Consider the following 24,746-nt stretch of genomic DNA (forward strand, 5'->3'; position numbering starts at 1 on the left):
TCTTTTCCCAGGAGCCAGCCTCCCACTGCAGCTCAGTGGCTGGCTGCAGAAGGAAGGCCCTGTCTCACTGCCAGGACTGCTGCAGGCACAGGATGATCGGGTACCCAGGGCCTTAGCCAAGGTCACTCTTGGGAGACAGGGGACCTCAGAACCCTCCATGGGCTCACCTGGGCAACTGCCAACCACACTTATTACTGTGGAAATCCTATATCACTCATATATACTTGGCCCTTTGCACGTTCCTGCACGCTCTCATAGCAACCTGAGTGTGCAAGATGAACGAACAGGGGCCCAGAGAGGTCAAGTGACTTGGCCACACAGATAGTTCAGGGCAGAGTGAGGACTTGCTCCCAGGTCTTCTGGTTCAAGGTCCAGGTTTCTTTGCATCATTCCAAGCTGCCCACTCTTCCTGAGGCTCAGTGGTGGGAAAGGGGCCAAAGGGTTGAGATTTAAATCACAGGCCCTGAGGAATTTCAGAAAATGGGACTTGGTTTAGCCCAGTTCCTCCCAGTAGTGCTCCCTCTATCCCCGTGGATGGTCGCAGCAATAGCTAAGCCCATGCTCTGCAGTTTCAGAGATCAACAGCCTCCCCCCAACCTCCACCAATTCCCTGAATATTTGCACACCGTGTAGAGAGGAGAGGATTATGTCCCTCATTTATACTAGTAGCCAAAGCTCCAACAACTTTGATGAGAGCCACACCAGCCATCTTTCCCCAGGGCTGATGTGGGTGTTGGGGAAGGTCTGTGATCTGGACAGGTCAGGCAGTGAGCCTCTGAAACTAGAATCCACACATTTCATATTTGAGGTTAAGGAAACACCTGTCTTCCTCCCCAAGACTCAGGAGTCCTCTCTCAGAACCTATCCTAAGACAACGTTTTATGCACAAAGATGATAACTGCCGTGTTATTTTTAATAGCGAAAAGGTGGAAAGGACCTTTGTCCAACATTAGCGGGATGGTTAAATGAATTATGGCACATCCATGCAATAACTGCAACCATTAAAAATATTCTTTATGAAAAAATTTACACGAGTTAGGAAAACACATATGATGTAACTTTCAGTTAAAAAAAAAAGAAAAGGAAGAACAAAATATTGTATATGGGTGGGGGAAGCGTACTGAAGAAAAGACTGAAAGGAAATAAGACAAGATGTCCACAGAGGCTGCATCTACATGGTAGAACGAGTTATTTTTGGCCTGCTTTACACTTTTTGATACTTTCTCTTTTCCCCTACATGCCTATGATAATCAGGGGAAAAAAGCAGCAGCAGCAGCTACCCCAAATCACACCCCCCTACCCAAGGGGAGTGAACTGTCCGAACAGCCAGAAGGGTTGGGATGCTGCCTGGTGACATGGAGGAAGGTAGGTCCTGTGTCCCTTTTCCCGTAACACAAATACTCTGCCATACGCATGGGGGGCCTTGCAAACCTGCTTTTGAAATTTTTCTGGGGATTTTCATCTGACTTAGCTCTTTGGTTCTTGATGTCAGGAGCCTGTGTCTCTAAGGGGTGGGGAGTACAGGTGATGAATTTCTGTTTCCAGCTCCCCAGATAGCTCCTGTCTCGCAGGGAAGAAGGAAGCCAGGTGCCTCCAGCATCTTTTCACGTGAAAGGCCTGCAGAGAGGGGTGCTGGTGATTTGTCCGGGAATTACATTTGAAATCTAAAGCCATGCCCACAGTGAGGCACTTTGCAGTCTCTCCAGGTGAGAAGGGCTTTCGAGGCTCTGGGTGAGGAGGATCTCACGGCTGCAAAGGACAGAGATGTTGGCAAGTGTGGCTGCAGGTCAAACGCAAGCTGCCAACACACAGCAGCACCCACGCTGCTCCCTAACATGTGACTGTTTGTCCACCAAGCCACCCGGCGAGAGACACACACCCAAGACCCTAAAGGCAGCGCGTGTGCCCAGCTTTTCAGATACATGTTTGGTTTCTCTAGGAAAACACCCAACATCATTTTACAGCCACTTGGAGGAGCGGATTTAAACCCAATCCTCTGTGTCCTTCAGATCTGTCCACCTTCTCCATGGCAACTAGTGTCCGTCACTCACTGCCCCCACTCACATTTCCAAGTTTGTTTGCTCTGAAAATTAACAACAGGTGCATATAAAGAAGTGTGTGAGGTGAGGGAGAAGCATGTGGGTTTCCCCCAAACCTAGAAGGCTCACAAGCCTAGACAACCCTGGAGGAAGTCAGACTTGGGAGCCCCCAGCTCTGGAGAAACAGGGACATAGCTCAGGAGGCAAAAAGTCAAAAATGAAATGCTGCTCGGCCCCCAGGGGCAGGGGGTCTTCCGACGTCAGCTCACCGAACATGTTGCCCTCGTAGCCGTCTCTTGTGAGGGGCCGGAGCTCGTTTTTCCCCATCGCATAGCGCTTGTAGCTCTGCCAGGCGAACTGCATCATCTGTAAGAAAGAGCAGAAACAGACCCTGAGCATGGAGATTCCCAACAGCGCGGGCTGGCCACCTGGCCTTGCCCTTTACAACAGGATTTGAAACCACATTATAAAAACAACCTTCCACATTGAGAAAGACGACTTCCTCTCACCACTGTTTTATTCATAGTTATGCCTAGAAGGCTGTTCTCCTCAGACAACCCCACGTGTCCTGCGTCTACCCATAGATTCCTCAGAGAAGGCACAAAAGGCACTAAATACATTCTAGCCATCCTCAGTGCCAAAGTGAAAAGCCACCTCTTCCATGAAGCCTTCCCGGACCTAAAGTGACCCTCTGAAGGGAAGGAAACAAAACTCACTGAGGGATGCCTGTTAGAATCTAATAGAACCGTCCCTTGAGCTAGGGGTTGTTAACTCCATTTTGTAGATAAGGAGACAGGTCGTGACATGAGGTAACTCGCCCAGGATTACCCAGTGAGTGAGTGAGCATGCTGGGAATTGAACCCATGCCCTCTGGCTCCAAAGCCTTAGGTCTGTCCCCTAAAGTCACTGCTTGAGTCTCTTTGAACTCCTCCTGCACTTGGCTTGACCCATGCTGGCTTTCCCAGGCCTCCTAGCACCCCAGCTGGTCACTGTTAGTTTTTGTTTTACTGGTTCTGGACCACAAACTCTTTGAAGCCAGAAACTACATTTTCTTTGCCTCAGTTCCCCCAAAGCACCCTGCACAGGGCTTGACAATGAGTATCTGTCAGCTTTGTCACCCAGTGCATGCATGAGTTCTTACTACATTAAGGCAACTATGTTAGCCCCTTGGCAGCATCACAAGCACTCAAGCACCTTTGTCCCCTAACTGCACTTAGCACTGGAGGCTGGAGGAATGAAAGGCGACAATCTGTCCCCAGCCCTGCTCCCCCGCTCCTCCCCAGGGTCTCCCTTTTGCCTTTGATGGCAGGCTGCAGAAGAAGGACAGCAGAGCAGGCCTCTGTGGTGACCATGGGGCTGAGAAGGGAGCCAGCCCAGGCAGCGGAGGCACAGCTGAAGGACAGGCAGGTGGAAGGCAGCCTGGTGTCGTGGAAAGAACTCAGGCTTCGGGGCCGGGAGGCCCAGGTTCTAATCCTACCTCTGCCACTATCTCTTTGACTTCGGCAAGCAACTAAATGTCTCAGCTGCCTCATCTTTGAGATGGGAATAACAAGGGCTGCTTTGTCACAATCCTGAAAGGTTTAAATGAAAGCAAGTAGCTGGAAATGCCCAGTTTTCGACTTCACACAGCAAGTGATCGACAAACACGAGTCCTCTTTCCTGCTCAGCCTTTAAAATACCCATCTGGTTCTCCAAGCCTCATCCATCCACCCCTCCTTTCATCCACCTTATTAGTTCTCAGACTTCGGCGTGCATCAGAATCACCTGGAGAGCTTGTTAAAACAGGCTGTTGGGCCCCATCCTTGAGTTTCTGATCCAGCGGTCTGGGGTGGGGCCTGAGATTCTGTCTTTCTAACACATTCCCACGTGGTCCATGGGCCACATCTGAGAACCAGCAGTCTACTATATGTGTTTATTTCTATTTCTCAGCTCACTTCCAGACACTGTCTGGCACCCTTCTGCTTTTCTCCTTCCATCTCCCAGCCCACCTTCCTGCCTCAGCACTGTCTTTCTGGACATCGCCACCTGCGTTCTCCATGCTCTGCCACTCCTGGTGCCAAGGTCTAGCAGCCATCTCTTCCAGGCACACCTGGGCAGTACCCATTGCCATGCTCACCACTGGGGCCAAAACACACAGACCAGGAGGGCAGACCTGACAGGTCTGTGGCCTGGGCTCTCCGTGAAATGGCAGAATAATCTAGTACCATCTCTCCATTTCACAGGTGATGAAACTGAGGCTCAGAGATGAAAGGTGGTCAGGGTGGCACAGCCAGCAGGGCTGGAATACAGCTCTTTCAACTCCTAGGCCAGCAGACCCCACCCCCATGCTTGGCCTGATGTGTGGCTTCCCAGGAGACACACATGCAAATGTCACGGTACTGCATGCCAAGCACTCGGCACAGGCTTTGAGCCCTGGTTCCATTCCTCGGTTATTTTCTACTTATCTTGAATTGGCAATAAGGGAAACTAACTGCTGGGTATGAGCGCTTAAGGGAGACTGGCCTCCTCCCTCAGTCTCTCTTATTCTGGGGGGGGCCCCCTCGATTAAGTCAGTGTGAGGGGAGGGAGGGGTGGGGGATGGGTAGGGGAGCAGCAGAGGCTGTTAAAACAGAAATGGCAGCAGGAAAGCAGGAGCAGAGGTCTGGAGAGGGAGGACTGCACCCTACCCCCAAACCCCACCTGCTTGAGAGACAGAGAGAGAAGTGGGTGTGCAGGAGTAATTAAGAGAACCATAGGTATCTACATGTTCTCAAAGGAGCTGTCACTGCAGGGACGTGGGGATGTTGGAACGTGGCCCGTTCTCACAGTCATCCACATCAACGGAGGGGAAGGAAGGCACAAATAATCCCTGTGTCACTTGGGACAGGATTCAGAAGGCAATCAGAGCTGCTCTCACACACACACGTGCACACGGACACACAGACCCTCGAACGCTAATCCTCGTGTCTCCCACCTCGGGTCGCAAGCCCAGGCGCTGGATAAGCAGGGATGACGGGGAAGGTCCCCAGCCAGGTGGTCCTTACTTCTCTTCCTAATGCGCCCCAACCTACCAGGTGTCCGAGCCTGTGCTCGGCCGCAGTTTGGGCTGCAGCCACGGTGGGACTGCTCCCCCGGAACCCCTCCCTCCACTTTCCTGCCAACTGCTTATCTTCCTTCGACTCTCAGCTGAAAGGGCACTTTTGCAGGGAGTCCTCCTCCTCAGCCAGGCCCCCACGACCTCCCCACATTCCTGATGTCAGGTCCCACAGCAGCCTGCACTTAAGCTTTTATACTCGCAACTATTTGGTCAGTGCCCCCATCCCCTAGTCACTGCTGCGTGCCTGGCAACTCACCAAGGGACTGACACATAATAGGTGCTCATTAAATATTTGCTCAATGAAAGTAAGAACGAACAAGAAAATTGGCTCTGGAGCTTAACATATGGCTGGGAGACAACGTGTGGACCACACACGTCACAGGTAAAATAGGTAATGGGTCGGGGGGACTGGTGGGGGGGGCTTCTGAGTAACAGAGGTGCTCAGAAGAAGGCAAGCGTGTGTCTCAAGGGGACCTTCACGGGCAGCCAAGTGTCCTGATGGACAAGTAGGATTGTGAGGGGCACAAGAAGAGGATGACCTACGGAAAGACTAATCTCACTCTGGAACTGGTGATATGTGCCTTGGGCAACCCCTGGACTTGGCTTTAGAGACGGACAGTCCCTGGCTTCATGTTTAGGCAGTTCTAAGGCTTCAAAGATTACCCAGGCCACCTCCTGCCCCATGCAAGTTCCTTAAAAAGACTAAGTAATCTCTCTTTGAACACCCCCAGTGACGGGGTGCTTACCTCTTTACCAGGCAGCTCTTCAATTGCAGAGTTTCACAAAGTTCTTTCTTAATCAATCCAAATCTGCTTTTCCCTACGGGCCATGGGGAAGACAGCTCATATGCTCCCACCACAGATCTTCATCCAGGGGGAGCCAACTCTCAAGTCACCTTAGGCTGCCTGTTGGCCGGCTGAACAGCCTGGCTCCTTCAACAGATCGCCTGATGGCAGAGCTCTAAATCCCCTGAAACTGCAGATACACAACACAACGCTTTTCCAGGGTGCCCAGACTTCGTCACCCATTTGTTATCATTGGCTTTTGGTAACGAGCAGAAACCGAAGTGCAAACTCTCTCTGGTTACATCTGGACCAGACCCTGGTCTGGTGGGTGTGGACTTGCCATTTGTCCCTAACAACTGCATCTCGCTGGACTCTCCATACTCATTCCGTGCTGTCAGGATCTTTCTGGAACCAGATCTTATCATTCAGTGTGTGTGTGTCTGCGTGTTTTGGGTATTCTGCCTGCTTTCATGGGACCGCCATCTGTGTCTCCCCCACGTTTTGGAGAGAAACATTAAATGACTGGGCTGAGGACAGAGTTGGGGAAACAGCAGCAGGGGCCCCTCACCTGGCTCCAGCACGGCTCTTTGAGTGTCATCTGTCAACAAGTGAGGACTCTTCCAGATAATCAGTCCAAGCCCTGTGTCTCCATTTTTGTATACGAAGGTATTATGAAGGACAGGACTGAAATACAAAAGCACTCTGCCCCAGTACAGTTAGTACAGAGAAAATAGATGGCTTTTTTTTCTTTTAAGAAAAATCAGGGGTTAGACTGGTATGATTTGTTCTTAGAGAACGCATTTTGGCTCCTATGGATCCTCATTTTTGGTTCTAAATGCCTGCAAATCACTAACTTAAAAACCTATCAGTCACACTAGGATGGCTATAATAAACAAGATAGACGATAACAAGTGTAGGCCAGGCTGTGGAGAAGTGGAAACCCTCATCAACTGCCGGTGGAAATGAAAATGGTGCAGTTGCTTTGGAAAACAGTTTGGAATAAAAAGTTAAATATGGAGTTACGATGTGACCCAGCAATTCCACTCCTGGGTGTAGACTTGTGCAGAACAGAGTTAACACAGTAGGCCTGAGACTTCTATCCCTAGAAAGGCTCTGCTTGCAAATTTGGCCCTTGGCTGGTGCCTGGGAACTTGGATTTAGTGAGTGTTCTCACCATTGTCTGATGGGTAAGGGTGGTTTACCGCACCGAGACTGTACAAACAATGTGGTGTATGCGGAACACCTGCCTTCCTTCTGGGAGTCTGGAATTTTGGTACATGTTAGGCCGAGGGTACTTACATGACCAGCCCCCAGTAAAAACCTTGGGCACTGAGTCTCTAATGAACTTCCTGGTAGATGGTGTCTCACACGTGTCATCACAACTCAGTGCTGAATGAATGAAGTGTGTTCTGGGTGACTCCTCCCAGAGAGGACTCTTGCATGCTGGGTCTGGTTTCCCCAGGGCTTCTCTGTATGCACATTTCCCCTTTGATGATTTTGCTTTGTGTCCTTTCACTGTAGTAAATCAGCCAGGAGTAGGACTATGTGCCCTCCTGGTGAATCACTGAACCTAGCGGTGGTACTGGGGACCCTGACATACACCCTAGAAAATTAAAAACATATGTCCATACAGAAAGTTGTACACAAATGTGCATAGCAGCACTATCTGTAATAGCCCAAAAATGGAAGCAACCCAAATGTCCATTGACTGATGAATGAACCAACAAAATGCGTAAATAGATACAATGGAATATTATTTGGCCATAGAAAGGAATGCAGTGCTGATACATGCTCCAATGTGGATGAACCTTGAAAACACTGTGCTTAGTGAAAGAAGCCAGACACAAAAGGCCATACAGCATATGATTCCATGTATATGAAATGTCCAGAATAGGCACACCTATAGACAGAAAGTAGATTAGTAGTCACCAGGGGTGAGGGAAAAAGACATGGAGAATGACGGCTAATGGGTATGGGGCCTTTTGGGATGATGAAAATGTTCTAAATTGATTGTGATAATGACTGTACAACTCTGGGAACATACTAAAATCCACTGGATTTTACACTTTAAAATGGTGAATTTTATCATATGTGAATTATGACTCAGTAAAGCTGTTATTAATTTATATTTTTAAAAACTATTAATGGGGACAAATAGATATCACATGCCATTTGATATGACACACTAAGAAGAACGCACGTCACTTCAGTGGTAATCCTGCCAAAAATGCAAACCTGAACCGAATCATGAGGAAAGATCAGACAAACCCAAATTGAGAGACAACCTAAAACATAAATGGCCTTTACTTTTCAAAAACATCAAGGTTGTGAAAGAAAAGGAAAGACTGAGGAACTGTTCCAGCCTGAAGGAGAATAAAGAGACATGAACTAAATGTAATACATGATCTTGGATGCGATCCTGGAGCAGAAATAATAACAACTACTATTATTATTATTACTATAAAGGACAATCGTCAAGATAATTGACAAAATGTGAATGGGGTATAGGGATCAGATAGTATTGTGTCAATGTTAATTTTCTGGTTTTACTATGGTTATATAGAAAAGTAGAACCAACCTTTTGGAAATACACAATGAAGTATTTAGGGGTAGGAGGCATTATGCTTGCAACTTACTCCCAAATAGTTCAGAAACCTCTGTGTGTGTGTGTGTGTGTGTGTGTGTGTGTCTAGAAAGAGAGAGAGAGAGTGTACACAAAGCAAACAGGGTAAAACACTAACATTTGAGGAATCTGGGTGAAGGGTAAATGTGAATCTTTGTAGTATTTTTTGCAACTTTTCTAAAAGTCTGAATTTTTTAAAAAAATAGTAGGGAACGTTGCAGGATGTTGATGTCATTTTCACCCAGATTTATACATGACAGAATTCTGTTTTCCCCCACTTGTATAAATTATGATAGAATGTGCTTGTTGCCAGTCTCCTTGTGGCTCCTCTTACCCCTCAGTTCCTCAAAAGCCCTATTGGGCTTTCACATTCCCCTCACCAAGCCTGTCCCGCCCACGCTGGTCAGAAGATGGAGCAAATGAGGAACTAGCAATTTTGGTTTCTCCTTTTATAATTATATTACCATGTTCAAATTAGGTGCCCATCCTTACTCTGTTCTTCCTGCTCCAAAAATAAACTAAAAGGCACCTTTTATGGTTCTAAGCATTTTCCAGAAGTTCCAGCCCAGTCTGGGCTCAGCCCCCCATGCCCTTTTCTCCCACCTCTGGGTCACTACTTTCACTTGAACTCAGTTCTGTGCCCCGTACTTGCCTCTTCTGCTTACATCCTTTCCGATAGTTTAAAAAATAAGGTTCATCTGTCTATCTATCTATCCATCCATCTACCTACCTACCTATCTTTTAATGCGTCCAAGGTATACAAGCTCATTGCAGAAAAACAGAGAGAAAGAAAATAATCATCTATCATTTAAATATTATAACCACTGTTGCCACTTTGGTGTCTTTCTTTCCACTCTTTTTCATTTATCTTTGCTTCTTCCAGTGATGATGACATAAACATCTTCCATTTTATTACAAAGGCTTTGTAAACATCATTTTAGATAGCTATATAATAGCTTCGCAAGTAGGTTCAGCATCATTTACTTAACCTTCCTCCCGTATAATTGTACATGTCAGTGATTTCTATTTTGGGGCTATTGTAAATAATCCATAATGGACATCTTTGTGCACACTCCCTTTTCTATATTTCAGGTAAGTTCCTTAGGCCAGAGCCTCTAAGAAATTGCTAGGAAAAAAATTAAGAGTTATTAATAAGTACGTTCCCTTTTAAAGATTAAACCCAGACAGCTAGTTTTGCCCACTGCTGTGCAAAACTTGAATAGGAAAGTATATAACAATTTCATGACAACACATAAAGTAGTTCACTTGGGAAGATAAAACTAACATCATGAATGATCATTGCGCATATTTGTGCAGCTCTCTGCACACTTTCTCTCATTTGATCAGGCAGTTCAGTGGGCTTGACAGGATAGGTATTGTTCCCAATTAAAAATAATCATGCAAGGGCTAAAGTATGAGATGTAAAGTATGAAACGGGTATTAAAAATTGTGTTTCCAAATGTTTAGTGATATAAACTAAATATCACTATATAGGGAGAGACACACAAAGATGTTTATTATATAATATTAGCTGGAAAAGCAGGATACCAAGTTATATGGTGTGAAGATCACTGGACTATGTATGAGTGTTTTAAAGGAAAAAAAAATACTGGAAGGAAATAAACAAAAATGCTGACAGTGGTTATGTCAGATAGTAAGAGGTTTAGTGGTTATTTTTTTCTTCTTATTGACCTATATTTTCTGGATTTTCTATAATGAATATCTAGAAATGTTTGTAAGGTGAAAATGAAAGATTGTTAAAATGAAAAACATAAGGAAGAAATGTTATAGTGCTACTCCTAAAGCCTAAAGGGATTGTGTAGGTGGTTGGCCTTGGGGTAGATGGGAGGGAACGGGTTTTGATAGAGGAGAAGGCCTTTCCAGCCAGGAGTCAGAGAGGGGGCCAACCAGCAAGAGAAGTGAAGCAGCTGATGGGGGTAGGGGCAGCCTGAGCTACAGAAAGAGAAATCAAGAACATGGCTGTAAGAATCAAGAGACACAAGAACTAAACACCTCTGCCCGCACTGTGTTCTAGAAATACACACCAGGCAGTCATTTTTGTGTGTGTGCACGTGTGTGTGTGCATGCATGCGTGTCCACGCTAGAGACAGGAGCTCTGGATGGTCTGGAAGCCCCTCCCTTCCAGCAGTCTATGCTTTATAGATTCAAAGAACACCTAACAATAGATCACAAAGCCTTCCCTTCACCGAGCTCTGCAGAGGCAGGAAACAAAGCTTCAGTGAGAGGCAGAGCAATCAGAGCAGAATCCTAAGACACCTCTTCAGTTCTTGCTCAAACAAAAGCTGTTCTTGTCCACCTGAACAAATTGCAATGACATGAACTCTTAAAATGAAAAATATTTACTAATTTGAGGCAGACATTACTATTTTGTTTAAGATGTTCTTTCTACCTGTCTCAGAGCTCTAGAATCCTCTCCTGCAGAAAAGTGACTAGAATCCACTGCACTGCCCAGACAAAGACACCCACCCCAGACTGAGGGGCCCCAGAACGATGGAGCCAAGAAATGATGCGTTTGAGGAGAGGAAGAAATAGGAATACTGGCGGACCGCCTTGAGAGTGGGAAACTGAATAGAAAGTTTGCATTGGAAAGTTCTTTGGCGGCAGCTAGGGAGAAAGGAGCGATCACTGAAGCAGTGAGACATTCTCCCCTTTTAAAAATAAAACACGCACACAGACAGGATCAGGTCTGGCAATGACCCAGAAGCACAGTTGCAACATCTCAAAGCTGCCAGGAAGGGAAATGGATTTTCCCAGTCATTAAAGACAAGTGCTCACACAGTGACTTGTAGCCTTATTGGTGTCTCCCAGGGGTGACACCTGGCCCATCTGCAGGGGTTGAGTGGGAAAGGGCTTGGTCTCTAATGATCCCAGGATCTAATGACCACACAGATGAAGAGATTAGAATGTTAGGGTGATTTTTTTCTCCTTCACTTTCAGCACAGCCCAGGGAAACAGCTGACAGCTTGGTACCTAAAACCATCCACATTAGATTTCTCAGTCCACCCCCTTCTATGGGTGCCCCACAGAATGATCTGATTGACAACTGCTGATGAGACATCTGTGAATGCACATAACCCCTGGCCTATAGTTCAGAAGTGGATGCAGGATGGGGTTTGGTTGTGCTGAGGGGTGGAGGGGTGGGTGGGGAGTAGACAGGGAGGTGCTGCCTCTAACCCTCTCACTTCTGGGTTTGCTTGAGCTACTGAAGGACAAATGTAGGAAGTGAAAATGTGATATGACTTCTGACCTATCTGAGGTCCAGAGAGCACGCCCACATCCTGCCCAGGATGGGATTCAGATTTGAGCAGTCTCAGAAATCTCACCCTATCTGTAGCTGTTCGAAGGCACCATGGCTGAGAGTGTGGGACCTGGAGGCAGACAGACCCTTGCTATTCAGTGTGGTCCAGGGACCAGCAGCTGGGCATACCCAGGGAGCATGTTAGGAATGTAGCATCCCGGGCCCCACCCCAGACCTGCTGAATCAAAGCCAGCATTTTAACAACATCCTCAAGTTATCCAAATGCACATTAAAGTTTGAGAAGCTGCTCTAGGGCTCTGCTACCTACTGGCTGTGCAGCCTTGAGTGAGTGACTTAACCTCTCTGAGTCTCAGTTTCCTCATCTGTAAAAGGACAGGAATATTTAATCCTTATAATAACCCTGAGAGTAAATAACACTTGCCGAGTGCTTAGCACAGCAGCTGGAACATAATATGTGCTCAGTAAAAAGCAGCCATAGGAAGACTGCTACACTATTAATTTATCTACTAAGTATCTCTTCATCCATTTCTCTCTGCACCACCACCCTATTCCATACCACTCCCATCTCTTCATGGGACTCCCGCAGCAGCCTCCTAACTGGCCTAGAGGAGTCCTCTCTGGCCTCCTACATGGTTCTCCACACTGCGGCCATGGTGATTATTCGAAGGACAAATTTATTCATATCTCTACCCCACCCCCAACACACACTTAAACAGTTCCATCAGATATAAAGATCAAACTCAGTAAAGCCCATCAAGCCTTGTAGAGTCCACCCATTCATGCCTCCAGCCTCAGCTTATCCTCCCCATCTCTGCCCAGCCGTACTACCTTTCTTTCTCAGTTCCTCAAAGAGCCATGCCCCCTCCTACCACAGGGCCTTTGCACACGATAGTCCCTCTCCTTGGACCACTCCTCGCTCTACTTTTTTCCTGGTAAATTCCACTCATCTTTCAGATCTCAGCTTAGTTTCCACGTTCTAGAGAAGCCTGACCTCCCGGACTGTGTTGAATCTTCCTATTATAGAGGATTATTAAAGTCAGAATTTTACATTCATTGCGTGATTGGTTAATTAGTATCTAGTCCTCCCACACACACCAGAACACAGGCTCCATTTGCTCACTATTGCTCCCCAGCACCTAACAGATTGCCCAGCACATAGAGGTCCTCCATAAAAGTATGTTGAATAAATATCTAAGGATGGTGACGACAGAGGGGGAGCTCTCCGGGGCTACTAGTGTTGTGAGAATCAAGGGGAAAGGGGGATGCCTGGGACAGAAACACCTACTGCCTGGTGGTTTTGCCTCGACAAGGGTTTTAGAAGGCCCAATAAGGGAACAGCTCCAACTGTGAGGCCACAGGGATAGCAAGAACGGGTGAGACACATTCCCACGGGACACCTTTATGATCTTGGTGCAGAGTCTGCAGATGAACAAAGGGAGCTGATGGAGAAGGTCACAAGCAAATCGAGCTCTGCCACTGCATTGAGATTGGTTCCCTGACTGCAAAGTGAAGGGTCCTCCCCACTCTCTTCTGTCAAAGCCTGGGCATCGGGGTGGAGGCAGGGAGATGGGGAGTTGTGGACAAAGATGAATGACAGTATGAAAGACCTCAGCACATCTGTGAGTGAAATTCCAAGGGGAAATGGTTCAACAAGACCATTTTGAAGAAATTGAGTATAAAAATGGCCTATGTGTAGGTAGCTCTACTATTTCCAAAGTGCTTTGCCTTCCTGATTTGAGCCTTATGGTCCTGTGAGTGAGGCAGGGTGGGTGTCATCATCACCCCCATTTTACAGAAAAAGAAACTGCACTTCCACATACATACACTTATGGAATATATAGCATGTGCCAAACACCATGAAGAGGGCTTTTATATGTATTAGCACGTGCAGTTTTCACCACAGCTCTGAGAGGTCCTCTCAAGGAGGAGGTAAGGCATGGTAGTTAAGAGCCTGGCTTTGGATCCCAGCTTTCCGCAGCTGTGTGTCCTTAGACAAGATTCTTAACCTCTCTGTGCCTCGATTATCTCATTTGTTTAAAGATAAGGATACTGTTATATTATGCTTAACCAGTGTTTTCCATGAGTCATCAGTGTTTTACATATATATTAACTCTTTAATGTCACACTAATTTTATAAGATTAGTCTATCATTGCTCCCATTCTCATATGAGGAAACTGAGGCACACGCCCAAGTGTCACAGCCAGCAAGTGGCAGAGCCAGGATTCGAACCCAGGCAGTCTACGCTCTTGTCAGAATACTCTATGCTTCTCATAGAATGGAGCAATTACCATGCCTGCCTCCAATGGGGCTGCAAGGATTGCAGTCCTCCCTTGGTATCCAGGACCCCCCACAGATATCAAAATCCATGGATGCTCAAGTCCCTTATGTAAAATGGCTTGGTACAGTTGGTTCTCCTTATCCTTGGGTTCTGCATCTGTGGATTCACCAACCTCAGATTGAATTTCGGTTGGTTGAATCCATGGATGCAGAACGCATGGATATGGAGGGCTGTTTGTAATTACAATGCAAGGCATTCGGCACAGCTCCCGGCACATAGAAAACTCTGTCGTAAGTATTAGCACTTGTGGTCTGTGGCCCTGGGATCCACATCATCTTCCCATGTCCAGAAACATCAGCACCATCCACCTGAAACCTCAGAGCCCTCTGGAGTCTCCTTCTACTCCATACCTCACGTTCACTCTCCAGCAATCCTGTCGACAACACCTCTGATTCACCCCTTTCCCATCCCCCTCCCAGTCCAACACTGTCCCTGGACCTCAGTATGGGCTCCCCACTTCCTCTCAGGCACCTCCCGCCACATCCTTTCTCTATACAACCAACAGACTAAGCCCTTTAAAAATGCAAGCCATCAAATGTCATTCCTCTGTGTAAGAGCGTCCAAGAACTCCCCAAGGCACCATGCCTGAAAGGCCTGCCTCTGACCTCTCCCCAGGCCCCTTCCCACTCTCCACGCTTCAGCCACAGGGGCCTCTGGACAATACCTCAAACTCACACGGCACCTCCCCACCTAGGGTCGGCAGAATAACGGCCCCCAAAGGTGCCCATGTCCTAATCCCTGGAACTTGTGAGTATGTATGGTAAAATGGAATTACGGTTTCAGATGGAATTAAGATTACTAATCAGCTGATCTTGAGGTGGGGAGATTAGCCTGGATTATCCAGGTGGGCCCAATGTAATCACAAGGGTCCTTAGAAGTGAGAGAGGGAAGAGGCAGGAGAGTCAAAGTGGTGAGATGTGAAAAAGACTCCACTGGCCATTGTTGGCTTTGAAGATGGAGGAAGGGGCCATAAACTAAGGAATCCAGGGGGACTCCAGAAGCTGGAAAAGGCAAGGGAATGGATTTTCCCCTAGAGCCTCCAGAAAGGAAGGCAGCCTAGCTAACATCTTGATTTTAGCCCAGGAAGACTCGTTTTAGACTTCTGATCTCCAGAACTGTAAAAGAATAAATTTGTGTTGTTTTAAGTCACTAAGTTTGTGTGATTTGTGACTACAGCAATAGGAAACTAATATACTACTTCAGGGCCTTAGCACTTCCCAGTGAAAAACTGAATGAACAAAACCCACCAAATTTCCAATGCACTTTCACTCCACCACAGCCCTTTTTCTACATAAGGAATTCTGATATTCGGGAGCAGAGGTACCAGCATTCTGGAATTCACTGTTCCACAGCCCCTTGCCATCCATCAATGACAGTACTTAAGACTTCTGCAGGATAATAATTTCTTTCATGTCTCTTCCCCTGCCCTTGAGCTCTGTGACCCAATGCATCCCCAACCCCTAGCATGAGGCTGGCCCAACAGAGGAAGTCAACATAGCACATTAGTAATAATAATGGCTATATGTGTTACCTCTATTATCCAGTAGTGGACATGTACTGCAAACCTAGCATGTGCTGAGCACTGGGCTAAGCCTTTCAGAAGCACTTCATCCTGCACCACAACCCTGTTAGGATGGGTTACCGTTGTTATCCCTATTTTACAGGATGAAGCAGTTGAGTCCTGGAGGGTTAAGTAACTTTTCCAAGGATGCAGAACAAATAGTGGCAGAGCCAGGCAATGGATGCAAGAGGACAACTTGGGGGCCTGAATGCTTAACCATGACAGCACACTGTTTCCCACTCTACAACCCTCCGAGGTAAGATTAGTGTCTCCTTTTCCCAACATTTGGGGCCAGGCAGCTGGCAAGTGGCAGAGCCAGTGTTTGAAGCTGGGGTCTGACTGATTCAAAAGGCTGTGTCCCTTCCATCTCACCAGGCTGCTCCACTGTCCACTGAATGAATGAACAAAACATCAACCCAGCACCTCTGGACGGCACGTGGCACACAGAATCAAAACGAGGGCTGGCTGCTGCCAACTGCTATGCGGCCCATCCTGAGGCCTGCTTCTTTTTGAAAACAAGAACCGTCCGAATTTCCAGTTCCTGAAGGCTCAGTACGCTAGAAGGGAGGGATGACCTGCTTTAAAGCTGCCCCAGCAGAGGCTGGGGTCTCTGGAAACGCAAAAGAGGCAGAACCAGTTCTTTCGCCTAAATGTTAAGAATTTTTTAAAAAGAAAGGAAAAACAAAACAGGTTTACGTGAAAACAAGGAAAATACCAAAGTGAGTGGCAGGGAAACATTAACTGGGGCATGGAGAGAAGTAATCTCTGTTGCCAGGTTGCCTAGAGAGGTAACACCATTGGAAATCCGGAAGATCAGCCTTGATTAACACTTTCTAAAGGCTGTTAGTGGCATCTGTGACAGCAAGGGGCCTAGGTGACCTGTCTCAAGGCCTTTGGGGTTCTCATGGAGGCCCTCAGCTGAGGATGGAGAACAAAAGGCTTCAGGAGGGCAGGAGTCTTGTCTTCTAGGCAGTGTTGCCATCTCTTGAAGAGCCAGCTCTGGGTACAGAATCCTTGGGACCCCATCTTTAACTCATGCGTGTAGAACCACGTGAAACTGTCTATATTCTCCTTGGAGCCGAAAAAGGGTTAGTACTACTTTCCTCAGAGGTACCATTCCTGGACCCAAGAAGGAGGCCTGAAAACCTCTGGACACGCGTGGGCAGTGAAGGGCCCTGTTTCTTGCCCTGTACAATTGTTTCCGTTAAGGCTTGGAGAATGAGCTAGTATTTATTGAGCACCTCCATGTACCAGCCCCTGTGCCAGATGTTACCGTTACTTTATCTCATTTAATCCTCCATTGCTCCTCTGGGAAGTAGCCCATAGATAACAAAACTGAGACTCAGAGAGGTTCAATAATTATTCCAAGGGCACACAGCCAATAAGTGAAGGGTTTGGATTCAAACCTAGGTCTGATTCCAACCTTTGCCTCTTCCTGTTCTTTTCTCAACTTCCCCTCACCTGACATCCATTTTAAAAAAGTGTGTTGAGCATCTACTAGGTACCCCATGTTCTGGTACATGCAGCAGTAAACATGACAGGCAAGGTTCCTGCCTTCATGGCTCGTATACTGTGGGGAGACGGACAATAAGAAATAAGCAGGGTAATTTTGAATAGAGATAAGCACTTTGAAGAAAAATCAAGCAAGAGGGGGAGAGGATGACTGAGTGGGTGGAGGTGGCCAAGGAAGGCCTCCAAGTTGATAACTGAGCTGAGATCTTAATGAGTATCTGAAAAAAAACTCCTCCTGTTTCCCACGTGTAGCCTGAGACATGCATTTGACTTTTCTCTTTATTCCCCCTGGGGCCCCATCAGCGGAGATTCCAAAGTACATATTTTCTTTTTTTGGCTAGAAAGCCTTGTACAACCCACTGATAAGGTTACCCGTTCACAACAGGAGAAAGAATTTCAAAGCAGTAAACTGACCTGCTCAGCCTTACAAACACCACATAAAAGACTCAGGTCCTGGAGCTCATTCATCCTACGAAGCCAAAGCGCTGCCACCCCATAAGCACTCCTTCAGTTTGCATTAATCAGACAGCTCAACATAGGTTTTCTTTTCATTTTTCTAGGTCTGTGATGATGGATGATGTGCAGTGGCACTTCTAGATTCATAATAACGGGAACCGGTGGTGTTTTCTCACTCCTACAAGACTAAACTTCATGGGACATTTAGGACATCTTCCTTGAGAGTGCTGAGCTAAAGTGCTGTGTTCTTGAAAGGATTATTGCAGTCTTATTATAAAAGATAACCTAATCACACGGGAGAGGGTAAAACATCAAGCAATTTGATTTCAAAACCCTGAAATAGAATACCAAAGAATAATTAACTATGAAAACCAAAAGGCTCTAATCTTGATGAGCTAATGGGACAGACTAGGAAAGAGAGAGAGAAAACTCAGATCTTCAAGTTTCACAGAGTTTTGAATTGTTTGAATGATCAAAATCAAAGCTCACACAGGGCTTCGGCTGGCTTGATTCTGAGGTGCTCCTACCTCTCAGAACCTTCCTCGAATCCCCACTCCCCACTCCCAAGTAACCGAATGCACCTGCCCCAGCTCCACCGGCTCTGGCTTCTGATAAGAAGGCGCAGACTTTTCTCTTTCTCAGCTGCCTCCAGATCTGGCTTCCTGCTGGGGCCTGTAAACCTGCTGCAGGAAGGTGGCAGCTCCTGCCAAGCCTGCAAAACAGACCCTTTCACAGAAGGGAGACAAACGGACTGACGGCCAGTGACAGTGATTTGAGAAAACCTTCACAAAATTCCTCTTCCCTTTATTTGCTTTTGAGGTACAACTACGGGTGACAGTGGCTCACAGGGTCTTGAAAGACATAAATCTCAAAGACAGGCCGTTTTAGACACTGCCTACAAAAGAAAGGCCTTGGTGAGATTTCTGTCACCGACAGCCGTATATGCTGTATAAAGGAGAAAACCATCGTGTTTTCCCAATTTTGAGCACAGTGGCTGGAAAAAAACATTGCATAAAAGGATCTCAGTTCAGCTGGCTGGGGTGGGGGCAGGGTGAGGGTCTTCTCCAGCTGCTGTTAAGAAAATAACACCCAGTCTTGGGTGCTTTTTCTAAGGAGGGTGGCTTCTACTCAACCTGCTGACCCAAGAAGCTGCTCTTTTTGTCTTTCTTTTTCTGAGCAAGAAGAGGAAGAAATTCTTCTTACTTTCACCATGGACTTGGTATTCCATTTATGGACCTGAGAAACATGTGATAACCATTCACGCTCAGATCTGACTCCAGGCCTGGTTGGTACCACTCAAAATGAATAAAAGAGATGAGCCTCATTAGCTGGAATTCAATGGCCCCCCTCATGGATGAGAAGTCACCAAGTGAGAAAGCTTTGTTCAAGGTGATGAAAGGGGGTCAAGGATGGAAATGACGCAAAAGAGAAAATGTAAATGCACAAAGTTTCCTGAGTGATTAGCTGTGGCTATTTAAGCCATTAAAAGTTTAAACCCTTTTCCGGTCAGGGAAAGAACCAGTGGAAAATCAGAGGCACATTTCCTCTCTAGGATAAACCCAGAACAATTTTAAAATGCAAAGCATCTCTAAACAGCTATTTGATTAGGTTTTTCTCCAACTAGGCTATGATAATTAGCAAATGCCTGGGAGATGAGATTTAAATATGCCAATCAGTCCATCTCAAGAGTTTAGCACGAACAATGTGGAAGGTAATTATCTTTAAGCGATCACCACTTTGGTGGGGTTACAGCCTTAACCAGAGATCTGAAACCCAAAAGATGTCCTCTCCCCATGCCCAGAGCAGCCACTTTCCCACTTAAAAAAAAGCAATGCCAAGTGTTATCTGAAAATTCTACCAGTGTGACCTTTAAATGGAATGATTTTGAGTACTTCTGATGATAATTCTGCCACCATTTCTTCCACTAATGGGGCATTTTCTTTTTTTTTAAATAAATTATTTATTTATTTATTTATTTATTTATGGCTGCGTTGGCTTTCTTTAGTTGTGGCGAGCGGGGGCTACTCTTTGTTGCGGTGCGCAGGCTTCTCATTGTGGTGGCTTCTCTTGTTGTGGAGCACAGGCTCTAGGAGCACAGGCCTCAGTAGTTGTGCCTTGTGGGCTCTAGAGCTCAGGCTCAGTAGTTGTGGCTCATGGGCTTAGGTGCTCCGTGGCATGTGGGATCTTCCCGGACCAGGGCTTGAACCCGTGTCACCTACATTGGCAGGCGGATTCTTAACCACTGTGCCACCAGGGAAGCCCTGGGGCATTTTCAAAAGCAGCAGGGTGATGGAGATAACTTGACTTCATGGAGGTGCAAACAGACTCTACCTGCAATACCTAATGCACCATTTTCTCCATTAGTGATCATTACTTAGGATGGAAATTGTCAAAAATCTAAAGATTCACAACTTCTGGCTTCTCATGCAGCCCATAGGGACGTGCGAAATGGGTCCTGCACTAGAGATTGCCCTGTAATGGGACAGATTGTTACCTGAAAGAGGAGAGGAGAATGCAGTTAGCTGTTTAGGAGCGTTTTTCTGTCTTGCTACTGGGAAACGCTACATCGTGAACTACTCTGGTTAAAATGAAGTCTTTTCAAAGACTCAGGCTCTTGTCACAATGGCTCCATTTTTCACCCCACAGACTGGGCCCGACCATCTCTCAAAATAGCCTTTTAGAATACTGTGATGACAAAATGGCTAAGAGCAAGGAAGATTTCACTTCTTTACCCTGTAACTATAGAAAGATGCATGTCTTGGGCACAAATGGACATTACCAGGCAACATAACAAAAAATGATAACATTGATAACCATCCCATAGTATTAGTTTTTATAATTAAAGATTACTGCAAGTACAACACATCCCAACACAAATGAGAATAATGGAGACACGATCATTTCTTTGCTTCTTTGTCACCAACTCTCCTCCTGTCTACACATGGACCTGCACTTTCATGGACTGGTGAAGTCTGTAATTAACCACCTGCCAATGTCGCTGGCCATAACTCTAACCGGGCCAGCACTTTCTTGACTAAGTTCTCACAAGTGATAATTAAATCCACCAGCCTCGCTTATGAGGTCTGCTCACAACTGAGCAGTTCATACATGTGTTGGCATGTCTAACGGTGACAGATTTTCCAAGTACCACTGGCTGGTGTCTGGGCCGCCAGCACTCTAATCATGAGATAAGTATCTCCTTATGTGAATGCCTTGAGTCACAGCCTCTGCCCCATGAGCCTTCACCTTTTCTTTTAATCGAACAACGTTCTGCAATTTCAGCTCCATCTATCAGGCACTTCCACTGTCTGCTAATAGAGTTCACAGAATTCTATTCCCCGGTCTATAGCCAGGGCCATAAAATCTTCCTGTAAGTCCAAGAACGTTTCAGATGCACTATAAACTGAACTGGAACTTGGTCCACCATCGGCTGCCGACCTGAGAACGTGCCAGCAAGGGCTTTAATTCATAATTAGATGTTGGCTAGACAAATTACCTGCCAATGGTACCTTTGCCTACCACATCGCACAGGAGAATAATGTTCAGTGTGGGGATACATGGAAAGAGAGAGCTCTCCTGGGAGGAAATGTTTTGCAAAATCTATTTCCTTGACAACTGTTTTCCAAGCAAAAGCTAGTACTGTAGGGTTTTTTCCCCCATGGTTTTGAACTATTCTGGTGTCTAAAAATCAACACTGTCAAACGTCCCAATGTGAAAAATAGGGATTTAAATAGAAGCAAAAAAAACTTTTTTTTTTTAAGATTCTAGAGTTGAACAGTTTAAAAGGTAGGGATTCATATACACCACCATTTTGCGGGGGAAGGGGTGGTAATGAGCAGAAGATGGGTAGCATTTAGCAGTACCACACTAGGAATTAGTGACACAGCTGACCATAGAGAAGAATGTGGAGGACAAATGGGCTGCCGTGCTGGGTCCCACTACCTAAGATGGGAGGACTAACCTAGTCTCCATGGGGAGCGCAGCCTAGACCCCGATCATCCCCTTCTGGGATTTACAGAAACTCTAAGAGCAACCCAATCAGCCTCAGGACTAAGTTACGTTCCCTTGAAATCACACAACCTTTAATTTTCTGAGACGCGCCCAATTTCAAATATTCTACGCCATTATCAGACAACGTGTCAGACACCATGTTCTAAGTTTTTATTTGGAAAATGGTCTTATGGAGTTGGTGGGCTTCCCAGGTATGGGCAGAACCACACTCCTAGGGTCAGGACAGATTGGTGGTATAAGGAATGCTACCGTTCTCTGCTCAAGCTGACCCTCTCCCCTGATGATGTCAATGGAATTTTTAGCTTGACTCTACACAGGTCGTGGCAAATCAGGACACTTTTTAACATGCCCACCTACCCATTCAATCCTTCTATTTATCCACCCAATATTCCACATTAAGGTCTATATGCCAAGAACCGTGCTAGATATGGGGGCTACAGAGGGACAGGATATGCCTGCTGTGGGGAATCCCATTTTTTAAAGCAGGGTTCTTAATGTGGGGTTTATGGATGGAATGGGAGCCTGTGAACCCCTGGAAACCGAACTTAAAACTGCGTGTTTGTGTGTGTGCATTTGCATGCCATAAGCATTATTCTGGGGAGGAAGGTTTATAGTTTTTATCAGATTAGCATAGATTCTGTGACCTAAGAAAGGTTAAGAATCACATAAAAGCTATAATGCAAAGTGCTGTGTTCTGTCATAGATACCTCTCCAGAGAGAAGGGGTAAGAAAAAGCTATGCAATGGAGGTAAGGTTTGGGCGGGACCTTGACAAATCCAAGAGTTTGGCTTCACCTGCCGGAAGTGGAAGAATGAAGGCTTCATTCTTCCAGCTCAAGCCTCTTCCTCCAGATGCCCTCTGGGCCTCTCACCCACATCAATCTCCCTCCTCCAAGCTTGCTCCGTCCTTCATTCACTCATTCAACAAGTTTTTCCTGATTGCCTACTGATGCCGGGCCCTGTGAGCAAGACAGATATGGATCCCTGCCTGCCCTCCTGGAGCTGACATTCTTGTAAGAGAGACAGACATCCATCAAACACGCACTCAGGTATATAATTACTACAAACTGAGATCGATGCTAAGTAGGGGGAGAACAGAGAAAGAGGAGACTGGATGCCCGTGGGGGCCTGATTCCACAGAGAGGAGGAAGGCTTCTGGGGTGCTGGGGGCATGCTGACCGCTGTGCTCCCTGGCCAGCAATCTGGATTATCAACTGCCCCACAAGTTTGAAAATCCCTCAAGGAGAGACAGCGGATCATCAGGCTTCGCAGTTCATAGAGCTTGCAAGCACCTGGCTGGGTAGGCACTTGTATTTGCTGAACAAACAGATGAGTGAATCAGCAGGCTATCCTGTGATATTTCTTATATTAAATATTTTGAAGCCCTTTCAAGCGCAAAGGTCTCATTTTAGATCTCCTTCCGCCCCGCAGTACAGAGAACAGCTAACCATTCTTTAGGTTGGAAGGATGCATCCCATTTTCACAAACTCTAAAGAAACTGATTTCTCTTACTGGCTTTGTCCCAAAAGCTGCTTCAATATTCAATCCTGGGCCTTCATTCAAGTTCCAAGCCCTTCACGCATGACTCTGCTCAGACTCTGTCCTCCTCGAGCTGAGGCTCATCCCCAGCAGTGAAAAGCTGAAAGACGGGACCAGGATGGAGGCAGAGCTCACCCTGGGTGGGGGAGATCAAGATGAAGAGAGGGAGCACTTGTGCCTTTAAGGAGGGAAGGGTCTGAAAATGGAGTTGACATGTTTATTCTGTTATTGTCTGTTTTGTTCGTTCCTGTGTCTCTGGTGCCTGGCACATAGTATACACTCAATATGTATTTGTTAAATAACTGTCAGTGAATGAAAGGGGACTTGGGCACGCCAGTCAAAGGCATGGAGGTGGTCAAATATGTGGGACCTGCAGCAAACCCTGTGATGTGCTGACAGATGTGTAGTTCCCACACAAGCACTGGTCAATATTTTTGTTGACCTTAAATAGTAAGACAAAAATGAAATAATGAAAACACACCAGATTTCATTTGTTTGTCGGCGACGTGAGTGGAATCTTTGCTGAATTGGATGGTAGTTTTTGAAAACCAGAAAAATGTTATTTTCAATTTTTTGCCCTTTTTATTTACAATGATACATTTTAAAGTTTACTCTGCACTATTAAGATTTTCTCCACCACTTTCCTAAGTCTAGATAATTATCAAAACAATAAATAAAATCCTGATTTATAGTGTTGGCCAATTTCTTGTGGTGTAAATATTCCCAGACCAAAACGATGTTGGGTAGAGACACAGTAGCACACCATTAAGTACAGATACAGTAGACGTATGTAACCTCAAGAGCATAGGTACGGAATTCCCTGGTGGTTCTGTGGTTAGGACTCTGTGCTTTTACTGCTGAGGGCCCAGGTTCGATCCTTGTTCAGGGAACTAAGATCCCACAAGCCACACAGCAGGCCCGGCCCACCCCCCACCCCAAAAAAAGGAGCATAGATAAATAATAAAGTGTAGTAAATTAATTAGGAAGTAATGAGATTTGAGTATTTGCTACCATTGCTTTTAGTATAATTTATTTAATTGTAAATTTATATAATTAATTTAAAAATATGGCTGTTTTAACAATCAGCTCACCAAATTTCTGAAAATTTAACAATGGCTCTCACGACTCAGCTCTAGCACATCACTGGGCGCATTCCACAGGCAGACCCAGCCCTGCTTTGGGATCACAGGAGATGCAGCGTCAATGGACTCACCCAGGACTGTGCAATCAGAAAAGCTAGAAAGCTGCTATATCAGTGTTTGTACAACATGTAACTTTTGTGATTAAAGAAAAGGATTTCTTATGAACTACATTTTGGGATTTAGGGTTTCTAAAAGCCGTGCCCCAGTACCCCCGCCTCCAGGCCTGCTCAGTTCACTGGAGGAAGGGTAGGCCAGGCTATTCCCCGGAGGGACCGGCACTGCCTCTTGGAGGGCTTGAGAAGGACATAGCCAGCACTGTGCTTTCTAGGTCATGAAGCACATATTGTAGAAAACTGTGGCCTGAGGATCATATCAGAAGCTTCC

At 46.2% G+C, this 24,746-nt stretch overlaps 1 protein-coding gene across 1 annotated transcript in view; it reads right to left on the bottom strand.

The window, feature by feature from the left end:
* Positions 1-24,746, bottom strand: part of MAN1C1 (mannosidase alpha class 1C member 1) — a 130,414-nt gene that overhangs the window by 75,642 nt on the left and 30,026 nt on the right. The window contains exon 2 of the mRNA XM_061184712.1: positions 2,309-2,405. Within this exon, the coding sequence (XP_061040695.1) occupies positions 2,309-2,405 (97 nt within the window). The remainder of the gene's footprint in view (positions 1-2,308; positions 2,406-24,746) is intronic.

The sequence above is a fragment of the Eubalaena glacialis genome, chromosome 3 (assembly GCF_028564815.1).
Source record: "Eubalaena glacialis isolate mEubGla1 chromosome 3, mEubGla1.1.hap2.+ XY, whole genome shotgun sequence".
Taxonomy (NCBI): Eukaryota; Metazoa; Chordata; class Mammalia; order Artiodactyla; family Balaenidae; genus Eubalaena; species Eubalaena glacialis.